Genomic DNA, 10,540 nt, shown 5'->3' with positions numbered 1-10,540 from the left:
ATATATACACACACACATACATATATATACACACACACATACATATATATACACACACAAATACATATATGTGTATATATATGTATATATCTATATCTATCTATATATATATGACTTGCAAAATTTATTCTAGCTTGTGACTTGGCTTTTCATTTTCTGAACGCTATTTCTGAATCACAAATATTTCCACTTGAATGAAATTCTTTCCATCTCTTTTTCTTTTTGGCTCGCGCTTTAGGTCTTATGTAAATTTTTTTTTTCCCCAACTAGAAAGTCACGAAGATATCTTCCCTGTGTTTTCTTCTAGACGCTTCGTACTTTTCACTCTGACACGTCTGTGACTCACGTGGGGTTGACAGCTGTGTCTGGTCTGAGGCGCAGATCAGAGTTCAGTTTTTGCGTATTCGATAATCACCTCCACGCCGTTCGTGGAGAAGAGCGTTCTTACCCCGTTACTTTGTCTGGGTATCTTACACCCTTGATTCATGCCTTCTCCCGACTGCGGTGAAGTGAATGTCACTGCGATTTTAGAGCTGAGCTCACAGATCCCTACGGCTGAGCTGATGCACTGGAAACCCCACAGCAGAACGAGGGTGGGAATTCTGGCTTTCCCAAGTGCGAGATCTGATCTTCTTACTGAGCCTGAGAGGCTGGACCAGCAATGGTGTGTGGTGAAGGTGCCGGATCTCACAAGGCTGATTCCATGGTTTGAATCCCAGGTCCACCAACCTGAAAATCACACCAGGCGGATGTGCATTGGGTGCCGGAGACCCTGAGAGGAGAAAGGACTGGAGCGTGGCCATCCCCCCAGGGGGTGATTTCTCAGTTTCCTTCTCTCTGTCTCTCTCTGGCAAGTGCACACATCCTAATGCAAAAACCTAAAAAAAGAACAGAAAAACAAATTAGCCATTTCCCTGCGTGTTCCTTACCTCACATTAACCTGTTAGCTGCCTGAGGTTTTCTGTCACTTGTGTTCTTGCCTCCGTAATCCTTGGACAGCAATTACGTGAGGATCGCCTAATGGAGCACTCAGTTGACGTAACAGGAATGCTTATGTGCAGTAAAGCAATAGCTTTTTAACCTAGATGGCCTCCTTTCTCCATTGTTTATGCTTCCCGGTGACGAGCTTGGGCTTTTACTCTAAGGAGGACATTTCGATGAAGAACGACTCACCCCTCCTGAAGCCAGAAGTTCTGTATGAACACAGACTTTGTTAGGAACTGAGAATGGCTCTTTTCTTCTTCAACTATCAAGGAGCTTTCAGGCCATACAAAGGAAGTCAGACAGAAACTTTCAGGAAGTGATTGAAGCGCTCGGCTTGGGAGCCAGACTCCAGACGTGGTTCTGCAGTAATTCCTTAGGTGGTTTTCGTCAATCACTGGGTCTCTGTGAAGCCATTAGTGTGGACCAGGTCACCATAAAGTGTCCTACCCCTGGTGAGTTTTCGTTCAATTAAGTGCCATGGTAAGCCAGCAGGTGGCATGGTGGTTAAGGTGCTGGACTCCCACGTGGCAGACTGCAGTTCAATTCCCAGACCTGGCGGCTTGAAACTCACGCTGGGCACATGTGTGTGAGTGCCCGAAATCCCAAGAGGAATATGGAGGAGAGGGGACTGTGGCATGGCCATCCTCGCTGGGGGATGATTTCTCATTTTCTGTCTCTGTGTCTCCCTCTATCTCTCTGGCGAGTATTTGCACCCTATAACAAACATCTCAAAAAACCCAACGATTTGAGTGCTGCTGTAACCCCCTGCCCCGCTCTGACGGCTTCTCTGTTCGCAGACTGCGGTGAGAATCTGTTCCACTGCCACACGGGCAAGTGCCTCAATCACAGCCTCGTGTGTGACGGCTACGACGACTGTGGGGACCTGAGTGACGAGCAAAACTGCGGTGAGTAGCGCTGTCGCCCCAGAGGCTTGTTCGCAGCCACAGAGTTGACAGCCGAGGACTGCAGCCCGTTCTTCGCAGCACGAGGAGCAGGTTACGTTAGGAAAAGGCTGACTTTTTAAAGCATGTTTTGGAAGGAAGAAGTGTGCTCGACCGCCGATCTCAGCCCTGCCTCGTGTGTCACTGTAGCATTTCCTGCATTAGCATGGCAGTGAGAGCCCGCTCAGGAAGTGGGGCGTAGAGGGGTGCACAGGTCGTGCGTGTGTTCATATTTGTTCTCGTTGTTTTCAGCATTCTCTTGCCCTTCTGGCTGGGTCCGTGGCTCACGTTTCGATCTGGGGCTCTTACGTAAAACTCTGTAGAGAGCGTCTGGGCCCGGTTGTCTCGCGTGTAACCAAGGCCCCCCTCTCTTCCCCCACAGCACTCCGTGGCCTGCCTGTGCCCTGGCTAACCCAGAGTCGGGATGGTGAATTTGTTCCCAGTACAAACGCTGGTATCCTGGTCTTTTAGGAATGAACCTCACGTTGAAAGAGTCCTGTTTCATTCTGAACACCTCGTGAATTCAAAGCAGCATATTCCCCTCGCTTGTGTACCTTTCTGGCTTTGTGACTAGCTCTGGAATGTTTAGGTGGTCTGCGATATAGGAAAACTGCAGTGTGAACAGAAAGCTGGGGTGAGGACAGACACCGGGCAGAGGGTGTGGGACAGGGCGAGCGTTCGAGAAGACTGGGAGGCATATTGGGGAAGGGTCAGGAATGCGGTCCGAGGAAGCAGAGTGGGGGAACTTGGCTGTTTCTAGGAGTGCCATCTGAATTCCCCTCGCTGTCTGTGTAAAACTGTTCAAAAATGTGCATTCACACAGACCGTTCCACAGGAAACTTTAATATGGGGGTTATCTTCTTCGGTTGTTTGGAGACAAAAAAAAGTGAGAAGAAATGATAATTATGTGTCTAGAATTTGTAGCTGCAAGAAGACTTAGGGCTCCCCTGCTCCAACGATTTCTCTTACACACGAGAAGACGAGGAAGATGGAGGGAGGTGGTGGGGTGGGGAGCGCGTGTAGCTTGGTGATTGGGAAGGGCCGGGTTATAGTTACTGTTTGAGAAAGAAGACTCTTGCCACTCAGCCTAATTCCACTCCCAATGGTGGGACACTCACAGGGCGACTCTTCCAGAGGCAGTAATGTACTTCCCCGAGGCCCTTCCTGCCCTGGCCCCCGCCTTTCATAAGCTGACTGTGGATGGCTCTTGGGGATCCCTCTTGCCCAGGGCCCTGCCTCTTGCACCTTCCTCCCTTTCTCTGCACATACATTCTTTCTTCTATCCACTTCACCTCATTGCTCCAAAATACCCTTTAGGATCCACGGGGCTCCCAGCGTTGTTTCTGACAGTGGCACGGTTAGTGGAAAGGCATGGTTCTGTCTTACTCTGGAGTCTGGTGCTCACGTACATCTTTTTACATTATCTATTTATTTATTTGGAGAGGTCTTTGCTATAGGGCATGTGCACTCAGCAGAAAAACAGAGAGAGACAGAGACAGAAAGCAAGAAATCACCCCCCAGGGGGGATGGCCATGCTGCAGTTCCTTCTCCTCCATTTTCCTCTTGGGATCTTGGGCACGCACACACACACACACACCCAGCATTAGTTTAAGCCACCGGGTCTGGGACTTGAACTGCAGTCGACTACATGGGAGTCCAGCAATATAGCCATTACGCCAACTGCTGGTCTCGATTTATTTATTTTTATTTTAAAATATTTGCTAAAGGGGTGCCTACACTTGGCAAAGACAGAAGGAGAAAGAAAGAGAAGGAAATTGAGAAAGCACCTCCCCAAGGGGGTGACCGTGCAGCAATCCCTTCTCCTCCAGTGTCCTTTTGGGATTTGGGGCATGCACGCACATGTGCCTGACGTATTTTTCAAATTGCTGGCACCAGGATTCAAACTGCACAGTCAGCCGTATGGGATCCGGCCGCCTTAACCACTGTGCCGCCGGCTAGCCCCCACATGTATCTTTGAAAAGGCTGTTTCTATTCAGGTCTTACCATCTCAGGGCAAGGCATCTGGTCGACTGTCTACACTGAAACAGATCACGGTTCTGTTTATGTGAGTCGGTGTAGAAATCACAAGGATTTTTTTCCTTCTGATCTTGTTACATTTAATCCCTGTGCATCTGCTCAGCACACAGAACGCGTCTTCTCAGCATGAGTTCGCTGGGTCTCGGCCCAGTCAAAGGCCCTACTGTACACTTCATCATCCGCAGAGAACTTCCATTTCTGTGCCCATTAATGTTTTGCCTTTTCTTTCTCCCTTGATTCCTCCCCCCAGTTTCCCGCCCTCCTCCCACCCTGTCTCTGGGATCCACAGTTGCTCTCAGTGCTTGCGTACCTTCCAATCTTTCGGTTTCTCCCTGGAGCCCAGACATGCGGGGTATATCGAGTGGGGACATACAATGCCTCTCGTTCAGTCTGGCTGGCGTCACATAGCATTAGGTCACAAGTTTTTCATAAGGATGGAAAACAAAGACTAAGGAGAACAGAGGACAGCGGTGAGAACGGATGCTGGGGCGTGTGACAGCGGGGTACATTGTCACTCCTCTGCAAAGCAGACGCATGTCACCTGCAGCGTGGTGGTGGGTGGGCGTGTACCTGGTGGGTGGGGCACTCCAATTGTGCCAGTCCCAGTGCAGAAACAAGACTGAAGGCATTGGTGCAACGGGACAGACCGTCTCCACTGGGACTGGCCGCACGGTTCTCGGTTTTTGTCCTCTTGTTCTGTGTCCTCATGGACCTCATCTTCCGCAGATTGCAACCCCACGAAGGAACACCGCTGTGGGGATGGACGCTGCATCGCGCTCGAGTGGGTGTGTGATGGGGACCACGACTGTGTGGATAAATCGGACGAGCTCAACTGCTGTGAGTGCCCGGGGATTTCTCTTTCGCTGTTTCTCCATTTCCGCTTGTTTAGACTATACTCAGGGCTCACTGCCTAAATCGCGTTCCGAAGGAAAAGCTCTGCCCTGTGGAGCCAGCGACTGAGTGGGTCTACACTCCACCCACAGCGGGGGTGTCTTATTTCCACACCTCGTTCCCCAAACACCAGGTCTGGCTGATTTGGTCATGCAAGTATTGTTTTCTCTCTCATGTGTCTCCTTAACGCATCTGCAACGTTGTCGAAGATGATGCTGTTGGGCCAGCAGATGGCATGGTGGCTGAGGTGCTGGACTTCCACGTGGTCGACTGTGGTTCAAGTCCCAGACTCGGTGCTTGAAACTCACACCAGGCATATGTGTGTGCATACCCGAAATCTCAAGAGAAGAATGGAGGACAAGGGATTACAGTGTGGCCATCCCCCCAGGGGGTGATTTCTCACTTTCCCTTTCTCTGTCTCTCTATCTCTCTGTCTCTGTCTGGTGAGTACATGCACCCTATGGCAAAAACCTAAAAAAAAAGATGTTGTTCCCAGAGGTGGAGGACCTTTCTTCTGCAAATCATATATGACCAGGCGAGCTTCCCAGTAGGAGCCTCAGGGACCATGTGTGGGAGCACATGGAATCCCCAGAGAGGAGACGGCCTCTAGAGGCACTGTGGCGAGGCCCGGTTACAGCCTGGCATGTCTCCCAGTGAATGAAAATCCTCAAGTAGCTGCTACACTGCCAAAATAATATCAACAAGTATAACTGTTAACACTTTTCCTTCCTAAAAAATACCCTAAACCCAGTGGACGATAATAAAAATAATTGAGTGGAAGCAGTTGAGCATTCAAAGATAGTAAAATTTACACCAAAGACTTAATGTGACTTTTTTTCTTATCTTTTAACTCATTACACCATTTATTTCATAGTTTGCTGTCCAATATAAGTAGAAAAGAGTTGATACCAATTAGAGAACGCTATAAAGTTTGTCAAGAATAGAATGAAAATAGGAGTTTACTTTGTGCAAAAATATTTTGAAGTCAATGTAGTTTTTTTTCGCAATCTTTTTGTACTTTCCACCAACTTTTTGAAGACCCTTTGTATGAGACAGAACAATTATTGGCTTAAATTTGAGGCACAAATAGAAATGTGAACTAAATGGTTTATTTGGACCCTATAAAGTCCTAGAGAAGCTACATAAACAAGCGCCCTGCCCTCTCCTCCCTGAACTGACCGGAAGTGGGATGTCCCTGAACCCTTGCCTACTGGACGCCAATCCCGAAGGGAACTGGAGCTCAGTGAATTTGGGAAAGAAGACGTGACACTCTGGTCTCGCACTTCGGGTGCAGGTCTCTGGTTATAGAACGGGCTCTTAGTATTCCACAGAGGCTCGGTGGAAGACTGTAGCCACGTAGATCCTGCACCCCCCATGCTCGGAGTTTAGAGACCCTGCAGGAGTCGGGATGAACAGCCGCTGGACCATCCCTTCAGATAGCAGGTGTCATAACAATTTTTAAATCAGGGGTGTCCTGTGTGTTCGCTACTCCATGGATTCATTCATGTAGATATGGTTTTCTTTTAAGGTTTTTGCCATAAGCCGCGTGCACTAGCCAGAGAGAAACAGAGATGGTGAGAGGGAAAGTGAGAAATAACCCCCAAAGGGGATGGCCACGCCACAATCCCTTCTCCTCCACTGTCCTCCTGGGATTCTGAGCACACATGCACAGATGCCTGGCGTGATTTCGAGTCGCCGGGTCTGGGACTTGAACTGTAGTTGGCCATATGGAAGTCCAGTGCCGCGACCACTACACCACTCGCTGGCCTCTAGATACATACTTGTATTAGCACATGAGGGCAGGTAGACACAGGCGTATTTGGCTGCAGTCACACTTTCAGCGTACTCTGGCCTGACAGCCGAACACCCTGTGCCTCTGAGGCCACTGCTAACTTGCTAACTGCAGCGCCCTCGCCTGTTACATGAGGGTGACAGCAGCTCGCTTGCATGAGGGTTGGAGGTCACAGACACCGCGCATCCGGGCGGCCCCCGTGTGTCAGAAGCCCTCTGAACGACGGCTGTGCGTATCAGCAGAGGCACTGCGGCCGCCGCTGGAACCACCAGCGTGGTTCTCGAGAGGGGTGGTTCTCAGTGATCATTACTAAGGGAAGGAAAATTCCAGGAGGGAAAAGTGCATGGAACTGAAAACAAAAACCACACATCACAAGTGTATGCAGAACACGTCATTTCTTGAGACTGCCCAGTGAGTGAGAGCCGTCTCTGTTCCCGGTGAGATGTCTCTGTGCTCAGTGAGTGAGTGAGAGCCGTCTCTGTGCCCAGTGAGTGAGTGAGAGATGTCTCTGTGCCCTGTGAGTGAGAGCCCTCTCTGCCCTGTGTCCGTGGGTGTGACTCTGTTCTGGCCTCTCCCAGCCTGCGGCAGCCAGGGCCTGGCGGAGTGCAGGAGCGGACAGTGCATCCCCAGCGCCTTCCAGTGTGACGGCGACGAGGACTGCAAGGACGGCAGCGACGAGGAGAACTGCGGGGCCGGTGAGTGTCGCCCCGCGGTCCTTTCCGGGACTCTCCGTGGAAGCAGCGCCAAACGCTGAGGCTTCCTCCTGCCCCCGCGGGTCCTCGCACAGGTCCTTCCAGACTGCCCGAGGCAGAGGTCCTCCAGCCCAGCCCCACCCCGCCGGGAAGTTCTGGTGCTGAACGGGACGCTCAGCCGCTCGCCTGAACACCCTTCCTCGGCGAGGGTGGAGGGGTCCCCACAACAGGGCCGTGTTCGCTTCGCTCTTTTATGGGGAAAGCCACTTCCGTCCAGCATCCGATGAAAGGAAAGGACTCCAGTTACGAGGACGTGGCTTCTGACACTAACGCAGTGGCTCCTAAAACGCTCGTGTTCAGAGAGGCAGGCAGTGCCTCGCATTTCCAGGCTGAGCCGTCTGGTATCCACGTGGGAAACTCCCAAGGAAAGGGTGAATCCAACAAGCTGGTTTTTCAGTGTGACTGCTTCTGTGAGGACAGAAAGTTCCACACTGATACCCCCTCCCCCTTTGGAGGCTTTTAAACCCTTATTTATTTACCATTCATTTGTTGTGATTTTCAAGTTCCTGGGTTCAGGACTTGGACCACAGTCAACCTTGTGGGAATCCAACACCTCGACCACCACGCCACCTGCTGGCCGCACGCTGGGCGTCCTCAGCCCCAGTCTGAGAACCAGCGTCTGTGTAAGGAGCTGCAGGAACATCGCTAGAGCAAGAAACATCACTCCGTGTGTGTACAGGGGTCGGGGCAGCTCGGTGCTGCTGGGGTGGTGGTGGCTGCCGTGTTCAAGCCCTCGCCCTGCTGCTTGCTCTGGTTGACTTGGGGCAGGTTACGTGACCTGTCTGTGTCTCAGTGTCTGTGTCTGCAAACTCACACGAATTCCAACTGCTCTGCAGGGTCGGCCCACGTGAGAGCTCAGAGATGCCACCGACGTGGTGTGGCCTCGTGACAGAGCACTTCTTGGGCTGGATATACCCGCGGTCAGTTATTAAGATGACCTCCTGAGGATACGTTCGTTTTATCAGACGAGTGCTGACCATTAGAATGACTTTAATTTAAAGCCTCCCTGCCTCTTCCTGTATTATCTGTACGTGAGCAGGCTGGGTCCCGACATCACAGGCGGATAATAGAGGTGCTACTAGAGCTAATACACCAAGAGTTTCATTTTACCAGGCTTTATCCCCACCCCACCCCGAGCATGTGCGCTCACTGTAGACAGCCAGGGAGAAAGGGAATCAACCCCCACCCCCACAGGGGGTGCCACATCACAATCCCTTCTCCTCCATTCCCCTCTTGGGATTTTGGGCACACGCGCACGCACCCAACATATTTTACAAGCCACTGAGTCCGGGAGTTGAACTGCAGAGTCATCCATGTGGGATCCTGTGCCTTAACCACCATACCACCTGCTGGCTCCTTATCTTACCATTTTTTTTTTTTTTTAGTGATTTTTGCCAGAGGGCACGTGCGTTCACAGGAGAGAGAGAGAGAGAGAGAGAGAGAGAGAGTGAGAAATCACCCCCTAGGGGGAATGATCCGTTCGCAGCAATCCCTTCTCATCCACTCTGCTCCTGGGATCTCGGGCTCGCATGCACACTCACCCAGTGTGATTTTCGGGCCACCAGGTCTGGGACTTGAACCTCAGTCAGCCCTGTGGGGGTCCAGTGATGTTACCACTATGCCATCTGCGGGCCCCTATCACCAGTTTTAAAATTCAGAAAGACATGCTCTCCCGGGGCATGAGCTGTACGCATCAGCCAAGCCTCTCCCTTCAGATCTAAGTGCTCCTCCCTTTTGTGTAACTCAACTCTGAGGTAATTTTGGAGCCCTCACTAACGAAGGGGTAGGATCTGTAGATTATTCCCTTCCGTGTGAGATGTAAGAAAGTCATGTGATAGAGTGGGTGAGAAGTAAAATTCCAGCGTCTTTCTCTTAATCACTCCAATGAATTCAAGTGAGATGTCTCCTGGTGCTGAAATACACTCACCTCCTGGGAACTCAGCACGTGGCCTGCTGGGAGCGGTGGCTGCGTGGCCGTGAGGCTCAGGGCCTCACCGTGAAGTGACGCTGGCTCTGCAGGGACACTCGGGCTGCAGTGTCATAGACCACGCGCATGTTCTGGGAAGGGCCTCAGAGCTCCCCGAGGCTGGGCTCTGAAGCTCAGATCTGGAGTATGCAGACTAAGCTAAGGAAGTGGGGCTGCGACAGCATTTCAGACCCTGGGCCCTGGCCTGTGGGGAAGGAGCAGTCCGCGGTTAGGGTGACGGAGCTCTCAGGATTAGAGAGCCGAAACGGAGGGGACGTGGCCCGATGGCGTCAGTGCGGGGCCAGACGCTGCACTGGAGGACACTGAGGGTGGGGGCAGGCCCTCTTCTCCCAGCACCCTGGGTCCCAGAGCCCCACCTGTCGGGCTGTCTCCGATGTGGCTGGCCTCCCTCGCCCTCAGTGACTGAAGCTCTAGTGACCCTGAGCAGTGCACCTGTCCCGGGCCTTGGCACGGGCTCTTCTTCTGCATGGGGAACCCGCCCTCCCCCATCTCAGCGACCACACCTGCCGGAAAAGGCCTTGGAGAAGCGTCCTGCCTGCATCCCTCTGCTGTCTGCCTGTCCCTGGTAGAGTAGCCATCACTCGGCATGCCAGGCTGCCTTCCTGGCGAGGTCCCTGTTGGAGTAAAACTGTCCCAGGGCCCGGAGGTGGTGTGCCCTGTCGTCTGTGCTCAGTGCCTGCTTGTCACAGTGCTTGTCCCAAGTGCTCACTCAGACAGTGACCCTGTGAGGCCTTATTTATTTATTTACTTTAGAGTTTTTGCCAGAGGGCATCTGCACTCCCTGGAAAAACACAGAGACAAACAGAAGGGCAGTGAGAAAGCTCCTCACCGGGGAGGGTCCTCGTCCATCCGGCTCCATTCCTCCCTCCCGTCTGGATTCACATGTGCTGCCGGGTCCAGGATTCAAACCATGCTTTCAGCCATGTGGGATCCAGCTGCCTTAACCTCCACACTGTGTGCTGGCCTGTGAAGCCTTAATTCCACTTATTTGGGAGCCTCCAGTCATGGAAATCGTATCCGTTTTCCTGAGAAGGAAATCTGAGTCTACGGGCATTAAAAACAGAGTGCCGCGTGTTCCCTGCAGGGCCCGGTGTGCCGTGCTGCGTGGTGGCCCTGGGGGTGCCCAGTGCAGCACGCTGGCCGAGCATCACAGATA

The 10,540-nt window shown here is 52.0% G+C and overlaps 1 protein-coding gene across 1 annotated transcript in view; it reads left to right on the top strand.

Annotated features, from left to right (window-relative positions):
* CORIN (corin, serine peptidase) overlaps positions 1 to 10,540 on the top strand; it is a 309,818-nt gene that overhangs the window by 222,600 nt on the left and 76,678 nt on the right. Inside the window, exons 7-9 of the mRNA XM_027775590.1 lie at positions 1,782 to 1,889; positions 4,689 to 4,799; positions 7,224 to 7,340. Coding sequence (XP_027631391.1) covers positions 1,782 to 1,889; positions 4,689 to 4,799; positions 7,224 to 7,340 — 336 coding nt within the window. The remainder of the gene's footprint in view (positions 1 to 1,781; positions 1,890 to 4,688; positions 4,800 to 7,223; positions 7,341 to 10,540) is intronic.

This window comes from Tupaia chinensis, unplaced genomic scaffold (genome assembly GCF_000334495.1).
Source record: "Tupaia chinensis unplaced genomic scaffold, TupChi_1.0 Scaffold000054_1, whole genome shotgun sequence".
NCBI lineage: Eukaryota > Metazoa > Chordata > Mammalia > Scandentia > Tupaiidae > Tupaia > Tupaia belangeri.
This window is presented reverse-complemented; position numbering and strand designations above follow the sequence as displayed.